The sequence below is a fragment of the Lissotriton vulgaris genome, chromosome 7, assembly GCF_964263255.1.
Source record: "Lissotriton vulgaris chromosome 7, aLisVul1.2, whole genome shotgun sequence".
Classification (NCBI taxonomy): domain Eukaryota; kingdom Metazoa; phylum Chordata; class Amphibia; order Caudata; family Salamandridae; genus Lissotriton; species Lissotriton vulgaris.
In genome coordinates, this window is record NC_141695.1 from 807844125 (window position 1) to 807863757 (window position 19633).

General features: G+C 42.3%; 1 protein-coding gene across 1 annotated transcript in view; it reads left to right on the plus strand.

The window, feature by feature from the left end:
- The window catches only part of CYTH1 (cytohesin 1), a 635562-nt gene extending 620991 nt beyond the window's left edge, over window positions 1-14571 (plus strand). Inside the window, exon 11 of the mRNA XM_086931079.1 lies at window positions 12204-14571. Within this exon, the coding sequence (XP_086787205.1) occupies window positions 12204-12282 (79 nt within the window). The 3' untranslated portion in view covers window positions 12283-14571. The remainder of the gene's footprint in view (window positions 1-12203) is intronic.
- Window positions 14572-19633: the final 5062 nt, after the last annotated feature.

A 19633-nucleotide genomic window follows, 5' to 3' on the forward strand; every position in this document is an offset into this window, starting at 1 on the left:
TTTTGTTTAATGAGCATGTGCATAGAAAGGGAGGATAAATAGTTGTGATGTCTGCATTATTGTATTAGGTAGGGGTGTGCAACGTTGTCAGAGGGCTTACTGCACCGCATTTGTAAATGTCAATGCTTCGCAAATGCAAACCTGAATATATATATATCTGCAAAGAGATATATTGCAGCAGGAATGTTTTTACACATGACCAGGAGCAGGCTGCAGCCCATCTACATACTGCATCTCTCCCTTTCAGCATAGGCAGAAACGCAGCAGGGAAAGCGTCGTAAGTACCTTGTTGGTTGGTTGTTATGGTTTTAAAACGTCAAAGGTCAACAATGTCTGTACCTAAAATATCCGATCTCTGCAATACTTTTTACCACTGTCCATTCTCATTTTCGTGGCCCACCCAATCTTGTTCATGGCCCTCCCTGAGCAAGAATCCTAGAGCCAGGTCTGGTATTTATTTATTAAGTTTTCTATAGCGCAGACATGACCCATGGGTATCAGAGCGCTTAATCATATGGTATGGGTTGAAAACACAATGTACATAGAGCAGTAAAATCTTACAGACTTAAATATAGTAGTTTTCGACCTAGCAACTAAAAGGCTAGTATAGGGGAACAATAAAGGGTCGGTATTGATTAATACATGAGCTAACAACGTTCCGAAGTAGTATTTCTTCAAGGCTATATCATTTCTATTCCCCTATCGGGTATCTGGTCATCAGATCAGTGATAAGTCCTCGGTGGTGTTTGTCTTGTCAATGGGAGGAACTTATTCATAAGAAAGATCTTAATTTCTTTCTTGAATGTTGCAGTGTTTGTAATTTTTCTGATGTTTGCGGGAAGGGAGTTCCAAATCCTGGGAGCTACGCCTGAGAAACTCCTCTCATATGTTTTTTTCTTCTTGAAGATGGGTGGTTTCAGGAGCAGATAATTGGCACTCCTGACACGTCTGTTTATTCCTGAAATTTCTATTTTGTGGGCGAGATATTTAGATGTGTTGTGATGAATCGCTTTATGGGTGATACAAGCCATTTTCAACTGTACTCTGGCTTCGTATGGTAACCAGTTTAAGGCTTTCAAGTCAGGCGAGATATGGTCAAATTTCCTCGACCCTGTAATAAGCCTTGCCGCTGCATTAAGGCAGGCTTTTAGGGGTGCTGTGGAGATTCTTGGTAGATCAGCAAGTGTAGTACAACCATATTCAATCCTAGAGACAACCAGTGATTGCTCAGCTAGTTTCAAGTCTGTCTCCGTTAAAAAAGATTTCATCTTTCTCAGATAGTTCAAGTGGAAACGGGCGTTTTTTGCCATAGTTTTAATGTGGTTTTTCATGTCCAGGTTCTCATCCAGTGTGATTCCGAGGGATTTCGCCGAGTCAACTAGGGTAGGGCTGAAGTTTAATGCTGTGATCATTTTGGACCATTCTTTCACTATGGGTTGATTTTTTTGTGGTGTGATGAGTAAGAATTCTGTTTTGTTAGCTTTAAGCTTGAGATGGTTGTTGGATAGCCATTTTAGCAATATTTTGAGGGCATCATTCATTGTGGTTATGTCTTCTAGGCTAGCAATCTTGATGTAAAGTTGCGTGTCGTCTGCATACATGTGGTAGGAAATTTTTGATTTCCGCAGAATTTCTGTAAGAGGTTCGATGTATTAGTTAAACAGTGAAGGAGATAAAGTGGATCCTTGCGGTACTCCGAGAGTGTTTGGGCATGATGGCGATAGTGATTGGTTCACTAGGAATCTCTGAGTTCTGTTCTTTAAAAATGATTCGAACCATTTCAGTACTGTGCCAGACATTCCCATCCTGTCGTGAAGTCTGTTCAGTAATTTTTCGTGGTTAACCGTGTCAAATGCTGCTGACAAGTCTAGGAGGATAAGTAGGCAAGATTGATTGTGATCTAGAGCTTGAAGTGCATCATCGACAATGTGTAGGATTGCTGTTTCTGTGCTATGATTTGCTCTGAATCCCGATTGGCAGTCATCTAACAATGAGAAGTTGTCTATATGTTTACTCAATTGGTTCTGTACACATTTCTCTATCAATTTGGCAAGAAAAGGGATGTTGGTCACTGGGCGGTAATTGTTTGGATCTGTTGGGTCCACTGTGGGTTTTTTGATGATCGGGACTACTTGTCCAGTCTTCAGGCTTTCTGGGAGGCACCCCTGTTTGAGTGAGGCGTGTATGATGTCTGTCCATATTGGAATCAAAGTATGGCTGATTTCTTTTAGGCATTTCGATGGTAGTGGGTCGTTATAATGGTTGTTGGGTTTCGTGGTCGCAAGCGTTTTAGCAATTTCATTCTGGTCTAATAATTTGAAAGTGTTCCAGTGGGCTTTGTTTTTAGTCATCTTGTTTGTATAATTCGGATCAGATAGTGATGGAGGCGTATTGTCTTTAATGTTATCTGCGGCGGTCCTAAGTTCTTCTTCCAACTTATTGGCTTTGTTAATGAAGAAGGAAGAAATTCATCACAACTTAGTTGTGTTTTAGTGACCTCTTGGACAGATTTTGCCAACTTGTTAGATTGTTGTTTTATGATTTCGAATAATTTCCATGGTCTGTTTTTGGCGTTATCCAATTCTGTTCTGAAAAATTCCTTTTTCGTGTTGATGATCTTCTTGTTATATTCATTTCTGATTTTTCTGAGTGCATACAACGTAGGGGACGATGGGTGTTGTCTCCATTTTCTTTCTGCTTGTCTCAAATTCCGTCTTTCTTCGGTCAGTATTCCATTAAACCATGGATTTTTAGTCTTTTCCGTAACTCTTTTTAATTTGAGTGGTATGGTGGCATTGACTAGTTCCGTTACTGTGGTGTTGTAATGGTTCGTTAGCTCGTTCACATTTTTCAAGTTGTCAGGTGGGTTTAGTTCTCTCTTGCAACTTTCAGATAGCAAATCCATATTTGAGTCTCTGGTATCTCGGATCCATCTTTTCAAGTTGTCAGGTGGGTTTAGTTCTCTCTTGCAACTTTCAGATAGCAAATCCATATTTGAGTCTCTGGTATCTCAGATCCATCCTTTCATTTTGTTAGTTTGAGTCGTTTTTATTTTCTCCCGTGATGGTATTAGGAAGGTTATGACCAGTCGCACGGTTCAATGGAGAGGATTGAGATGTCCTTGTTCATCGAGATAATCCAGTCTTGTGTAGCTGCTTTTGAGTGTGTTGGTTGAAGACATGCTTGGGATAGTTTTAGATCAATTAAAAATTCTTTGAAGGCGTTGACCTGTTTGTCGTCGTTGTCGTTCCAACGTAGATTGAAATCACCTAAAAATATATTATTGATGTCGGAGTTGGCGTTAGCAGTGATGATCTCCATCAGTTGGTTAATGAATTTCAGATTGTTTCCTGGAGGGTGATACAGGGCATGTAAGTTGCAGATCTGTTTGTTTTCCAATCTAATGTTGAGCCCTAGGTATCCGCATGATTCGAGGGGGTCGAATTGAAATTGGCCGACTTCTAAAGTCGATCTATGGATACAGGCGATACCTCCCTCTGTCTTTATCTGTCTGTCCAGTCTTAATATGTTGTAGTGCGGTGGTACCAGAAGGTCCAGGATTGGGGACGAGGATTCAGATAACCAGGTTTCAGTCAGGATTGTTATGTCTATTTCTTGATTGATGATGATGTCGGCTATGTCCGAAGCATGTTTCGCTGCAGATCGACAGTTGAGCAGTAGACATTTTAGAGGTTTCTCCGTTCTGGTTGTGGTCATGTTTAACGGATCCGTAGTTATTTGGATTTGTTGTAAGTTGTTGAGGTTTAATTTCCTTTCATTCCTTGTGGACGTTCTGTTTACGTCTATCGCTACTCTTGATTTCCTGTACTATCATGGGGTCTGATGCTTCATATTCTTGGAGTAGTGATGTTATGATTTCTTCGGTTAGATAATTTTGGTTCCTATCTGGAAGACCCTTTCTTTCAGGATCATAACAGCATAATTTTGCTTGTGAACAAACCCTAAACTCCTTACTAAGGTGGTCTATCCCCATTCCACCTTAATCAAACAATTGAGCTCCCTGTGTTTTTCTCTTTACACCCTTGATGAGAAGTGCCCTCATGTATTACACTGATAGAACCAAACACTTTGACAAGAAATTGCCTCCTTTGTTGCTTTAGCCAAGCTGCTCAAAGGACACACCCTTTCAAAGTTAGGCACAGTGAGATGGATTGTCTAATGTATCGAAACCTGCTGAATAAAGGCTAAAAGGAATTTGCCTTTCTACCCAGGCCTCATTACACGGACCAAAAAAAAAGAGGCACTATGGTTTTCCTTGGAAACATACCCATGGCTGACATATGTAAGGCGGCTACATGGTCCACTTTGCACACATTCACCAAATACGATAGTGTGGACTCTTTGGCGCACCAGCAAGCAAGAGATCGCCAAGCTGTTCTAAGAACTGTGTTTCAGTCCTCCTCAACATCCTCCGGCTAGCAACCGCTTGGATAGTACTGTTTTACAGTCTATGCAGAGCATGTGTATCTACAGCCACACATACTTCGAACGCAATAGGTTACTTACCTTTTAAATATCTGTTTGTATCATGTAATGCTGTAGAATTTCATGCCCCTACCAACCTCCTTGGAAGCCTTTGGTTGTTGCAAATTTGCATTTCTCTTACTTAAATTCTTGATATATACCTTCTTGCATGGTCCTTACTTTCCTATCTAACGTTTCATCTTGATGTTTACCGGCTGTATGGGAAAACAATCTAACAATGTAGCTGGTGCCCATGCGTATTACCAACTAAAGGAGGAGTTACTATACTTTGTGAATCATCACTACATGCTACAAACAGATGCTTACAAGGTAAATAATGTATTCCTTTTAAAGCTGTGTTCTCAAAAGCTACTATTCCAAAGAGTTATTGACCTTCAGGATTTAGGATTCCAATGGCTGTATCTACACGCACACTAGAACAGACAGTTTAAGCTGATGCATCCCAGTTAGTGTCCGTGTAAAGCTGATTAAATACCCACACAGGTAGTAGAACGTTTGGGGAATACATTCACCTGACTTTGAAATTCAGCAAGTCACACCAGAGTGTTGTGTCTTTTGCATTTACATCTGCACAAAAGCCACATGCTTCTTGGTCGATTCATTGACTAAGCACTGCATGCAGACCATAATCCTATCCAGGAGCCAGTAGTGGGACAGACATTTTTGAAGAGTCAGTTTGGTGCCACTTACCTGTGTCCCTCTTCTCCGAGTATAGTTTTGCAGTTAGAGAAGTGTGGCTCAATGATTAGAGCGGCAGACCCTGATGCAGAGGTCTAGCCCGGGACCAGGGTTCAATTCCCCTCCTCGGCGGGTCTTGGGCTCAAAAATTCCACGGACCTGATAATTCTCGCCTCGGTGCCTATTCCAATCATAGAGTCCCACTCTGCAACTCTGGGCAATAGCTTGCTTAATCTCCACAACGGCCCCCGACTCCTCCTTTGGTTAGTAGTGCGCATGGGCATCGACTCCATCCTTAGATTGTTTTGCCATCTGGTTCGGATTTAATATTCTGAACCCCGGGTCTACGTCGTTTCGATTCCCCTTCGACACGCAAAACTCTCACCGATCGATGGTCTTGTTTTTGATCGCGATCTCTCTCGACGCATATCCAGTGCCAGAGAACTTTTTGAGTCCGGTCGTCACGTGGGCCGTTGGGCCGATCTGCGCCATCAAGCAGCATATGGAAAGGACTCCATTTAAAAAATGCAAGTGTGTGGCTAAATTTCCACACACAGCTCTCCACGAGGTCTGCAACCTTTGTCTCTTGCCAGAACTCGAGAGTCGACACTGCCAGGCCTGTGACTCTTTCAGGTCTAAGAAGACCATACGTGATTGCCGAGCTCGATGTCCTGAAATGTCCAGATCAACAGTTTTGGCACCGGAAGACATCTTCGAGGCAGGCACCGAAGTCTGGAACCAGAGACGGGAGATAAACAGCCCAGCGTCTCCGAAGCAGATGATTCTGACTCAGCAGACCAGACGATTACCCCAGGTCAACGGAGCGCGAGTACTGACGTTGACGCCCCTACCCCGAAAACACAAAAGGCTCCGGAAAAACTTGACCTTTGGGTCTGGGTCGACACCGAGACAAGACTTCAGAAGCCCCGGCTCCAAAGCCCACAAAACCTTCAGGCAGCTCAGAATCGAGCCAGCCACACCACGGTGCCGAAAAACCATCTTCGGCACCCAAACATAAAACCAAGGTCCAATCGACCCCAGAATCTTCGGCACCTAAAGTGAAACCAAAAGAAACAGACTCTTCGGCACCAAAACAAATTCAATCGAAGTCCTCGGAGCAAAAAAAAAACAACTAAATCTTCTTAGTCGAAAACTCCACCTAAGCTAAAGGAGACCAAACCCACTCCTAAAGCTAAGGAAGACAGGCCAAAACACTACTCGGAGCCGAAGTCCTAGGCACCAAAAAAGACTGTGGATCCAAAGAACTTTTCCATCCAGATTTACCGGTTCCTAAGCAAAGAACACTCCATATGGACCCCATTACTGGCCAAGTCACCTCCATACCACCTAAGAAGAGAATATTGGACACCTCAGAAACTCCTGAGATACCTTCCAAGAAAAGACTCCTCAACCTTTCCTATGAAGCCTTTCTCTCCACCTCCACAACCAGCAAACATTATACCCTCTCCGGCACACTTTCTAGTGCCTCCTCTTTCACCTGCACCACAAGAGAATGATGAAGATATAGGGGGTGAGGATGAGCGAATAGACCCGCATCACAAAAGATACTGATTATTACTCACAGTACACCCCCTTATGACCCTTGGGACGATTACAGTGTCCCAGATGAGCCTGAGCCGGATTTATTTCCCTCCGGACCACCCCCCAGATGATGATGTAGGGTTTGCGCAACTGATAAATAGAGCTGCGCAATACCGTGGGGTTCAACTCCATTCAGACCCTCTAGAGGAGGATTTTTTTTAGAGACATTCTCCCTGCCACAAAAAACGACAACTACTTTCCCTGTGCTCAAGGGGATGATTAAGCATGCCCCTGAGGTTTTTAAAGACCCTGTCAAGGGTAGGGTGCTTAATCCTAGGATTGAGAAAAAATACAAGCCAGCTCCAAGCGATCCAGTTTATATTAAAGGTCAACTCCCTCTGGACTCATTGGTAGTGGCAAATGCCCGCAAACTGGCAAATTCCCAAACCACAGCCTATGCCCATTCTCCAGACAAAGAATCAAAGCTCCCAGACACATCAGGTAAAAGGTTACGTCCCAGGCAGCAAACTTCTGGCGCATTGCTAACACACAAGCTTTACTTGCAAGGTACGACAGGGCTCACTATGATAAGCTTGAAAAACTCATGCAACATCTTCCAGATGAGTACAAGACCCAAGCAAATGATCTCATACAAGAGGGAAAGTTAATCACGAACACCTCAATAAAATTTGCCCTGGATGCTGCAGATGCAGCATCCCGCTCAATTAATACAAGCGTGTTATTATGTAGACATGCTTGGCTGCGCATATCGGGTTTTAAGCAAGATGTGCAGTCTACCATCCTCAATCAACCCTTAGATCAGGAACACTTGTTTGGACACACTGTGGACACATCTTAATAAAAGATGAAAAAGGAGGCAGAGACAGACAAATACATGGGGGCTCTACAAGCAACAACTAGTAGAGGTTCCTTTTGTCGCTCCTCTTATAGGAGCGCCTCCAAGACCACTGGTACAGACACCACTTCCGCTTATAAAAACCCCACTCACACTTCCCCTAACAGAGGTTATTTTAGAGGGAATTACAAAGGCAACAACAACAGAGGGAGATTGCGTGGTTCTAATACCCGCACCTCCCCTACCATAAAACAGTGACTTCCTTCCACTCCCCCCAGACCATTCCACTCCAGCCGGGGAAAGACTATCACAGTTCCTACTTGTATGGAATTCCATCACCACAGACAGGTGGGTAAGACAACTTATCCAGTATGGTTACTGCCTGGAACTCAATTCTACTCCACCCCATATACCTCCCAAACAACGTCCAATGTCCGCAGAACATCTTGCGCTTCTGAGGCAAGAAGTTCTCTCCCTCTTGCAAAAACATGCAATAGAACTGGTTCCCATTCATCATCAATACACAGGGATGTACTCCCTTTATTTCCTCATTCCAAAAAAGGATGGCACTCTCAGGCCAATAATAGACCTCAGACCGCTAAACCTGTACATTCAATCTGACCACTTCCACATGGCACTCAGGTCCTCCCCCTGCTTCAACAATGCGATTTCCTTGCCGCTATAGATTTCAAGGACGACTACTTACTCAATCCTATTCACCCTGCTCACAGGAAATACCTACGGTTTGTTGTGGACGAACAACATTACCAGTTCAAGGTCCTACCATTCCGAATCACAACAGCACCCAGAGTCTTTACAAAATGCCTCATGGTGGTAGCAGCCCACTTAAGAAGACAACACATTCATGTGTTTCCTTACCTAGATGACTGGCTAATCAAAGCCAAGTCATGCAACCAATGTGTACAAGACACACACAACACAATAAGGCTGCTACACAACTTGGGATTCACAATAAACCTCACCAAGTCGCATCTATACCCGTCCCACACCCAACAGTATCTAGGTGCAATAATAGATTCTTCCAAAGCCCTAGCATACCCCAACCCAACCAGGATAGCCTGTATGCAAACCCTCATAACAAAATTTCAGCCACAACACTCACTACCAGCTCGAGTGTTCATGCAGCTGATAGGGATGATGGCCTCTTGCATCTTAATCGTTGCTTACGCAAGACTCCAGATGCGTCCAGTACAGGAATGCCTAGCACAACAATGGAACCAGGCTGAGGGTCAACTTTCAGATCTGGTGCAATGGTGGAGCACTCAAAATCTTTCCAAAGGGCGGCCGTTCTTAGACCCGGTTCCAGAAATAGTGCTTACAGCGGATGCATCGCTCACCGGCCGGATGGGGAGCTCATCTCTTAAGCCACACCATCCAGGGTATATGGACCCTTCAACAAAAACTCCTCCACGTCAATCACCTGGAGTTACTAACCATATTTCTCGCTCTAAAGTCATTCTAGAAACATCTCACAGGCAAAGCTGTCCTCCTCCGAGCAGACATGACAGCAATGTATTATATACAAAAACAGGGAGGAACACACTCTTTGCAGCTGTCACGCCTAGCACAAAGAATTTGGATACGAGCCATTCCTCAAAAGATATACCTCTTAGCAGAGCATCTACCTGGGATTCACAATCAAATTACAGTTCTGCTCAGTCGTCAACAATAACAGATTCACTAATGGGAACTTTATCCGCAAGTTCTTCATCCATTTTTTCAAATGTGGGGCCACCCAGACGTAGATCTGTTTGCCACAGATCTAAACACAAAATGCTTAAACTTGGCCTCTAGGTATCCACACCCATTGTCCAGAGGCAATGCGATATGGATGAATTGGTCAGGCAGATTTGCGTACGCTTGTCTGCCTCTCCCACTCATTCCACTATTGGTGCACAAACTCAAACAACAGTCTATCACAATGATCCTAGTCGCGCCAACATGGGCCCGGCAACCATGGTTCACAACTCTACTAGAGCTCTCGGTAGTCCCACACCAAAAGTTGCACCTTTCCCCAAAGCTTCTCACCCAAAAGCATGGAGAGATAAGACATCCAGAACTAGCGCAACTGAACCTAGCGATCTGGCTCCTGAAATCTTAAAGTTTGGTTACCTCAATCTTGCACCAGACTGCATGAACGTTATTAAAGAAGCTAGATGTCCTACCACTAGAGCATGCTATGCAGCTAAATGGAAAAGATTTGTTGATTACTGCAATAACAACACAATCAATCCACATCCATACGAGTATATCTTGCTGCTATAGCAGCTTACTTGTAAAACAGACATTTGTCATTGTTTAGGGTACCTCCCATCAAAGCTTTCATGGAAGGCCTTAAAAGGATAATCCCCTGGAATTCCACCCTCTCCAGTATGGAATATAAACATTGTCCTTACTAGGCTCATGAGTCCCCCATTTGAACCTTTACATAAATGTGAGTAACAGTTCCTCACATGGAAGGTTTCTTTCCTAGTGGCCATCACATCTGTCAGAAGAGTGGGTGAACTCCAGGCATTAACCATACAAGAACCATTTTTGCAAATAAATCACAACAAAGTGGTTCTTAGGACAAACCCTAAATTCTTACCAAAAGTAATTTTGACCTTTCACCTCTACCAGTCTGTTGAGCTCTGTCTTTTTTCCTAAACCAGACTCAGTAGCAGAACGAGGTCTTCATATGCTTGACGTCAAAAGAGCTATTCTTTACTACATTGGAAGGATAAAAAGGTTTCAGGGAAACTAAAAAACTATTTGTAGCTTTCTCACCACCACATAAAGGCCATCCAATATCAAAAGCTGGAATTGCCAGGTGGATCGTTAAATGCATTAAAATATGCTACCAAAAAGCAAAGCATACATTATCCATTCCCCCTAGAGCGCATTCCACACGCAAGCTAGGGGCATCCATGGCATTCTTTGGAAACATCCTCAAGGATGACATTTGCAAAGCCGCAACATGGTCTACACTGCGCAATTTCACAAAACAATACTCTGTAGCTTTGCAAGCAAAACAACAAGCTAGTGTGGGCCAGGCTGTACTAAGAACACTTTTTCAAACTACTGCAATGCATACAGGTAGTCACCGCTAACAGGGGAACTGCTGTATAGTCTGTGAAAAAGTATGCGATCTACAGCTCATATGCCTCGAACGGAAAATGCTACTTAACCAGTATGCATCTGTTTTTGGCATGTAGAGCTGTAGATCCGCATACGCCCACCCGCCTCCCCGGACATCTATATGTGTTGCAGTACTATCTTACATGGATACATTACACATTGACATCTTTCTATTTCTAACTAACTCCATCATCACCCTTCTTGGCAAAACAATCTAAGAATGGAGTTGATGCCCATGCGCACTACTAACCAAAGGAGGAGTCGCCTATCTCGTGACTACAAAGACTTCTACAAAAACAAAGTGAAAACATACGAGCCCAACACCAGATGGCGATCTATGCAAAAGTATGCGGATCTACAGCTCTACATGCCAAGAACAGATTCATACTGGTAAGTAGCATTTTCCTATAGATACGTAATCTTTTCCCACCAACTTAATTTTCTTCCTGCTGGTATCTTAGATTCCCGTATAGCCCTACAGCAGACTTGTACGTGCTCATAGTGTGCTTGGAATGGCAAATGTGGTTAGAGTAAAAAAAAAAGTTTCAGGTTAATTTAAATCACTGCTGATTAGGGTGAATTTAAAGCACTGCAGCTAGTACTAAATAAGTCTTGAAAAATGAAGTGCCATGTCCAAGTTTTATTTTCTTAGGGTTCCATGTTTGTGAACTGTTTATTTAACCAAGTACATTTGTAACAATACTAGCATTAGGGGAACACCTTGAGCATGTATCCCAGCCCACAGATATTCTTTTAGGAATTTTAAGTGGGCGACTACTCTGTCTCGATGGGAATTTGTCTGTTGGTGTTTTGTTTGTGAGATCAATTTAATATGGCTGATCATGCTTCACATCTGTGCTGCACCAACTTATCTACTCCGGAAAGAAAAGAAGTCTGCTTTCACACTGTGAGAGACCTCAGTTCATCTGCGTATCGCTGCTAGAGATGACCTGTTCTTGACTATTCTGCTCTTGCTTCTCTCCTCTGATCATCTACTTCCAGACTTAAAACTTTATATGTTATTGCAGGCATCTTTTACGTGCTCTCGTCCTCGACTTCTCTCTCTCCCTCATTCTCTTTCAATTCTCTCCTCTACTGCTGTGCAGAAATCTATCTTTGCATTCTGTCGCGATTCCTATTACTCTTCTTTTCTAATGATGCACCTTCATCTTTGTTTCTAATCTGTACTGTTAGTTTCTTTCCTGTTCTCTTCCACCCACCCTCATTCTTTCCACCTTGTGTCTTTTTTCTTTACCCCATATGTCTTTTTTTATCCCCATCTCGCTGTTTGCCTGTCTCATCTTATACTATTGGCTAGACCTTCTTTCTGGTTTTAATGTTGATTTCCTGTTTCTGCTTACTCAGTATGTCTGTTTCTTTTCTTTAACTCCGTTGAGCTTTCATAGCAACCTCAGTATCCCTGTCCCATTTTACCCTTGCCATTTCTGATTTAATTCTCTCATTCTTTGCTCTTCTTCCTTAGGGCCGCTATCAGCAGGGATCCCTTCTATGAGATGCTGGCAGCACGTAAGAAGAAGGTGTCATCAATGAAGCGCCATTAGCTACGGGCAGCATCAGGACAAATCACTGATCTGGGATAGAACCATTCGTGGTACAGTTTGGAAAGAGACTAGGTTCTCCGGATAAACAGTGGGCATTCCGAAGGACTTTGCTTCAGCTTTTTGCAGTCGTTTTTTTAATGGGAAGTCTCTGGGACCGGGAGGTAGACTTTATGCTGCTGATGACCTAAGGCCTTCCTGGGCCTGCAAAGCTTGAAGGAGCTAATGGTCCAGAAAGTCCACTTACCACTTCTGGCAACAGGTGTGTTCACGGGCTCTTTTGCCTCCAGTGCCTACAGAGTGTAGGGATTAGAGTCCCTCCACGACACAACCTTCTACAGAGATGAAAAACAGAAGACTGTGCTCACACTGTATACAAAGAAATTCTTTTTATAATATGTTGGATGTGTAACTGTCTGCTAGATTGTCAGTATGTCATTCTGCTCTGGATCGCTTGAGTCGCCCAAACATACAACCAGTGGAGAATCCTGCAGATCGTGCTGGCTGTGACAGCTTATATTTATGGTGGAAATGGTAGTCGCAGGAAGAGCGCCTGTTGGTTTTGAGGAGAGGTTGGTGTAAGTATTTATTCCCATCACCTATTGGGAGGAACCAGCGCCTGCTTTTTGTGACTTTTGTGATTTTTTTTTATATGGTACCTGTCACTGCCCCTCTGTCTTGTAGACAATGGCACTTCCTTCTGCAAGGCCTGTCAGAGAGACATTAGGCATAGCCTAGAAAACAACTTTGTAAAATGCTAATTCAGTATTATTATCTGGTTTTGCCCCTTGATTTCACAATATGTAGTCCTAGGTTGAGCTCGGTGCCACCAGTTCTAGGATTCTCTTGGCTTCTTTTTTTTACTACTTTTCAGCCACTGTTTGCCTTTCATGCAAGATGGGTTTCTTGTATACAATCCAGAGCAGATTGACTGTCTTGTATTTAGCTCTCTAGAGGAACAAGGGTGTATTATGTACCTCCGTGTAACCTCTGAAAACCAGTGTCCTATGCACTTCACGAGGCCCTAAGAATGTCATTTTATTAAGTTGTCCGAATTTCAGAAGGCCGAGTGAGCTTCTCCAAACATTGTCAGTGGCAGGTCACAGTCTTGGTTCTCTGATTATTTCAAAAATTATAATCCTTTTAGCCAAGGAGTCTATTTCATAATTTCTAAGTATGGTTTTTATTGTAACATCCTATTACCAGGTTGCTCAACAATCTGAGAGTGATTTATTAGGTAAAACGTTCTTAAATTCTCTAAGTATTGCTAATCGCTTACTGGGTAATCAGGCAATCGTCAATCAGCAAATATAAACAGTAGAAGCAATACAGAAAGTCTCTGTACTGTACGTATTTCATCTTGCACGGTAACTGGCATGCAGTCAGTCTTGACAGTTGCTTTGGCACCTAAGTCGCAGTGTGCTTCACGAGCTGATAGATTAGCAGTCCTGGAATTTATGCGTTCTGTGTCAGTGTGCGCAGCCTCAAGCTAGAAGTCTGCCAGCTGGGAAAGCAGTGCTAGCTCGCTCCAAACCTGCTTAGAATTATTGGAAATTAACTACGTTACAACTTGCTCAGCATTTTAAGGAACAAGCAGTTGAGAACATTTCGTTCCCTGCTGTAGTCCAGGTTTGTTATCATTGTGAGGAAAGAGTAAAAGAAAAAAAAGGCATTCCGCCCGCCATATTTCTGCAGATTTAATTGTTCTGAGAAAGGAGCTGCTCAGAAGATTGCCATGCCCTCGATGTTGGTGTGCTCGGCACTTTAAAAATGCATTCTGCATTTATCGTCTCCATTAAAATTGTAAAAAAAAAAACAGGGTTGCTTTGTGGGAATTCAAGCTGGTACAAAGAAAAAAAAGTAAATTCATCTCTGTTGAGCATTACATCATAATCTTCAGCTTCATCACTGTTATAAAAGGCATTCAGTGCTTGTACATTCATTTTTAGTTGTCATTTGTTTGTCCCGCTGCCGTTCAATGCACTGGTTCTAAAAAAATATATATATAAAATTTTAAAATATATATATATATGTGTGTGTGTATGTGTGTGTAAACGGTCAGTTAGCGCCCAAGGAAAATGCAGTTCGAAAGTGTTATCCTTTATTTATCAGAGATGTAAATTATTATTGTATAGGTTTTTCTTATTTTACATTTTCCCTTTATTTTAAACATATTGTTTGCAGAAATTTGCAGATGGGAGCGTGGTAAAAAATTTTATTGGGGTTTTCTTTGCTCCCTGCCTTGTAAGCAAAGCTGATTTCAAAACTCCAATAAAAGGAAACTTTTCCAGAGTGCTTGTGTCCACTGTTGTGTCTTTGTCAATAAGGCATAGCCGAGAAAGGTGGTACTTATTAACAAGTGTTGGTGGCAGGGAAGAGAGGGTCTGAGGTCGAACAATAATCGGGAAGGCAGAGATGGGAGAAAGAGTGAAGTGGATAAAGGTAGAAGAGATCTTGCAAGGTATAACAAGCATAGGCATAGCCAATAGGTCCCGCCTTTTGGACCTTATAAGTGCTTAGTTATCCAGCACAATATCCTTGGTGCCACAACATCAAGTGTTGCATGGCTGAACACTTATAAAGTCTCAAACGCGAGACCTATTGGCTATGCCAATGCTTGTTCATTACTAAAGGTTGTGCAGTACTTCATATTGCTTACAGTGTTTGCAATATTTCCACTTTAAACCTTTCAAAAGGTTCTGTTGTGCTTTATACAAGAAGTGGAGTGTAGGTGGCATACACTAGCTATGGAATAGAGGAATGGAATATTTGTAAGGTGAGAAAGTGACGTGCAGGCGACCCTAGAAGTACTATCTCCCTAAACCCCATTCTGGAGATGGGTTGAAGACGCTGCATTTCTCATGGCCCAGGTTCCTTACTATCCACTAAATTGTATGTCATTTGTAATGAGACCAACCCGTAATTCACAAGTAAAACACAACGTCTAATGTTTGTATTTCAGAAACTCACTTGCCCATGATCATGAAAAGTCAAAGATTAACCTTGGTGATGATTGCCAGACTTTATTGCCTCGTGAAAACGCGATCCATTTTCAAAGTGTTTTTGGCATCCCTCCTGTTAAATCAACGAGCAAACAAGCCTTGGAAAAACCAATAGGTCTGGCTTTCATTTTTTAGTCCTAACTAAAACATTACAGAAAAGCCTGCTGCAGCAAATAAAAAGTGAAAGAAAATCCGAATATAATCTGTCATGAGTCAGTATACTTTTGAGATGTGAAATGCAATGCGCAATGCAATGACGCCACCTGAGACTGATTGATGCACAAACTGCAAATAGCATGAGGGAGACAGTAAAATTCATCTAGGTGCAGTCAAAGAGGGCTCTCTATGTTTTAAAGACTTCGTAACAACAGGACTCTAAGTCAGCTGCAAGGTCAAACTAATCCTAAAAAAGTGGGGTTTATGAGTGAATGATGCAGTGAGTATGCCAATGAAAGTATACAGGAGCAACAGCAAGTGATGCACAGAATCTTTACCGATATATGCAGAGAGAGTAAATTAAATGCTAATTTAGGTAATACTTGAGTAGTTGTATATGGGCCGGTCTCCTTGGGGGACAGATTGCTTCAGGGACTGGACAGATTGGAGCTGTGTCTGAATACCCGTATGTTGGCAAGCTGATGCTAAAAGAAACCGCGGTCCATTGTTTGAAGCTAACAAATCATATGCATTGTTGGTGAAGAATGGGTAAACTTGCTTCATACCAAATGGGGTGCGGGAGGCTAACTGTACTCCCACTGAGGAAGCCATATGAGGCAAGCTTCAGTTTGTAGAATGCCGATGGGTCGTAGGATGAGGGTACTCTCATAAACTATCCTGTTGGAAGTAAGCTTACTGTCTGATATTTTCTTACTACCATATGTATTGTGTACCCTCCAGTTGGTTTATGCTTCTATTGTGCCTTTGGGACGAGCCCCAAGAGTGGTTATTGGAGTCGGACTAATGCACCTACGGGTCATGAGACGTTTCTATGCACAGATGTTTGATTCAGCGGACTTATATCAATCAATCAATCAAATCATCTTTATTCGGTTTTCAGAGAAGGCCATAAAAGAACAATAAAAACATTTTTCCAATAAAAATACGTTAAAACATATTAAAAAATTAATTTACACATTGATTGCATTCATTAAGACATAATAGTCATTCGATATTAAGATTGGGATGGTGATTGATACAGAATTTAAAGAAGGAAACAATCGATTTGGAATATATTTCATTTTCCAGCATTTGCAAGGCTAAAAAGGCTGGACGGCATGTTCGAAGACCCATAATCTTTACTATTGGAACTATCCAATAGGTACGGGGAGCCGCGAAAAATTTGCAAAAATATACTGTATGAATATTACTTTGGGTGGAAACAGAATCACAGGGACAGGGTAAAAGGTGAATCGACCAGTCATTTTGTTTTGGGAACGAGATAAGCCGATAAAAATTGTCCAATCTGAATCTGGTCAATAAAAAATTTTCAAAATGGTTAAGCTCATATTTTAAATATGGCTCTAACAAGAAGGAGGTTTCAATAGACAGTAGGTGTTGAACTGAATTTTTGCCAACTTCTTGAGCCAGTCTAAGATCTCTCATATGTGACAGACATGACCTTTTAACTTCTTTTTTTGGAATTTTAGAGATCGAAGTAGGGTTAGAGAAATAAGTCTGGATGCCGAGATCGTTAGAAAACACTTTTTACGTATTCCAGCCATCTTATTTTGTGCGATTTGTCTAGTGACATACAGTCCTCAATAAGGGCTCTAGTTAGTAGGCATTAGTCATTCGTCCAGATGCGCCTCCACATCATTATGGGTTGGATTTTTAAGATGTCCGAGATGTAGTCCATGCCTAGTTCCAGGTGGGACCCGTATGTCGTGGTGCTTCTCGGGACTGAGAGGAGATAACGAAAAAAAGAATTCTCCACTCTCTGTAGGTCGTCTGTATTTGAATATCCCCATACACCCGTGCCGTAACTGGCAACGCTGATACACTTGGCCTGGAATATTTATAACATTTCCTCGGGGGCTCTCTTTCCCAAGTTTTTGGGCAAAAGCGGTTAGCGCTGCTGTAGCACTAAGGAAAGATAGCTTCCTTGAGTCGATGGCTTTTGTCCATGTTAGTTTGCTATCTACTAAAATTCCTAGGTAAGGGTAGGAAGTCGTCGTGTCCAGGGCAGTATTATTGATGTATATGTCCTTTTTTTAACTCTATTTCCTTAACCCCGCAGTCATAGTAAAAGTTTTCTTTATGTTTACTTTTAAGTTCAGAGACGACATGTACTCGCAGTATCTGTCCACCGATCGCTGAAGTTGGACAGGGGTTCTCGCTAAGATGACAGCGTCGTCGGCGTAAAATAGTGCTGGTATTGGACGACGCTGAATGGCAGGCAGGTCTTTACTATCTCTCACCATTTCTTGTTCAAGGCTGTTGGTATACAGAGTAAATAGGAAGGGGGCCAGGACACACCCTTGCCTGACTCCCCTCTGTACCTTGAATGATTTGGTGAGATCTCCATCCAGCCCAAATCTGACCCTTGCTGTAGCATTGTAGTAGAGTTCTCTTAAAAAGTTGACCAATGCGGGTTCGACTCCCATGTCCATGATTTTAGCCCAAAGTTTTGAGTGGCTTACACAGTCAAATGCTGCGCTAAGGTCTACATAGACCATGTACAGAGGCCCACCTTTTGCTGACACATATTTTCCCATTAAAAGGGTATGGTTTAGTACTTGGTCAACTGTCCCGAGCCCTTCCCTGAAGCCGTATTGCAGGTCTGAGACGATGCTGTTTTCTTCTGCCCAGCATTGGAGTCGTTCCTGAAGGATATGCCCTGCTATTTTACCTAGTGTGTCCAAAAGCGAGATGGGCTGATAGCACCCTGGGTTATTACGGCTTTTTTGAAAATAGGAACCAAAATCGATGTTGACCAGGATTCAACTAGTCCTGCCTGGGTGGTCGTTCAAGTACTCTTGTCAAAACGGGGGACCATAAATCCGGTTCAGATTTAAATAGGTCTACTGGGACCCCGTCCGGTCCTGGGGCTTTTCCAGATTTTGACTTGTTAAGAGCTTTGATGATTTCATTGTGTTCAAAGCTAATCTGGATGGGGTATGTTGGTTGTATGGAATTATCAGGTAGGTCCAGTGTTGAGTCTTCATCTTGTTTAAAGATGTTTGAGAAGTGGTCCACCCAAGCATCAAGATCTACAGCTACTTCTAATTTTGGGAATTCCTTATCAACGCAGAGAAACGGTGCTCTAATTGTTCTCCAGAATGTAATGGAATCCTTCGCAACACTTCTTTGATGAAGTTGTTTCCATACGAGTCTTTAATCTGGGCTTGGCATTTCTTTTGGGCTAACTGATAGGCCTTTCTCAAGTCGGCAATCTCTTGCCTGTCCCTTGTGGTTTTAGTTAATGCCTTCTTCAGACTGGTTAGCGCTTTCGTGCATTCAGTGTTAAACCATCCCTTTAATTTGGACCTATTAGATTTTCTAGTGATGATTAGCTCATCTCTTATTACTTTAGTAATGTTCTTCATAACTGGAAAGTATTGTCTCGGGGCTGGAATTCTGGTCTAAACATGCATTTACTGCTGGGAGAACCTTCCTTAGAATGATCGCCAAAAAATTCCTTTTGGTCTACATTTGCCCATTTTTGCGTGAAGCCATTTACCTTGTGTACGTTAAGAGATTGTTGGTCCAAGAGGTTCCAATAAACCGTCTCCGTTACAATGAGGGGAATGGATATTTGGACGCTATTAGGGGAATGATCACTAAATATATTTATGGAGGTTTCGAATTTATGGAGTCTTGAGGCCGAATAGTTAGAAACTAATATATAGTCAATTATTGTGTTTGTTCCCCGACCATTAAAGGTAATTAAAAAGGGAACTGGTGGACTAACCAAGTCATTTGCGTAACCCAGATCTGCGATGGCCATGATCTCGTTCATTCGATTTCCTGTGGCTGTATGTTCAAAATGAGATAGGCTGTTGTCGAGCTCGTCCTGTATGCCACAGTTGTAAGACCACTGTTTTTGCATAGGTGCAGATTAAAATCGCTTCCCCATATTAACATGATTGACTTATTAGAGTATCTAGTATATAAATTTTGAAGCAGTCCTAAGATACTATTTAAGATCTCGTTTAAGTCGGCTGTCCCAAGGTTGTTATAAAAGTTAACCATTAAATAGATGAACCTTTTGGGTCCGGTTATCTTTAAGATCTGAAAGTTGTGTTCTAACATCAGGACTTCAATTTTACCCAGGGAGAGAGTATTTGTTATATATGTTATAAGACCTCCTTTTGGTCTACCCGAGGTCGACGGAATTGCTTCCGAAAAAAAGG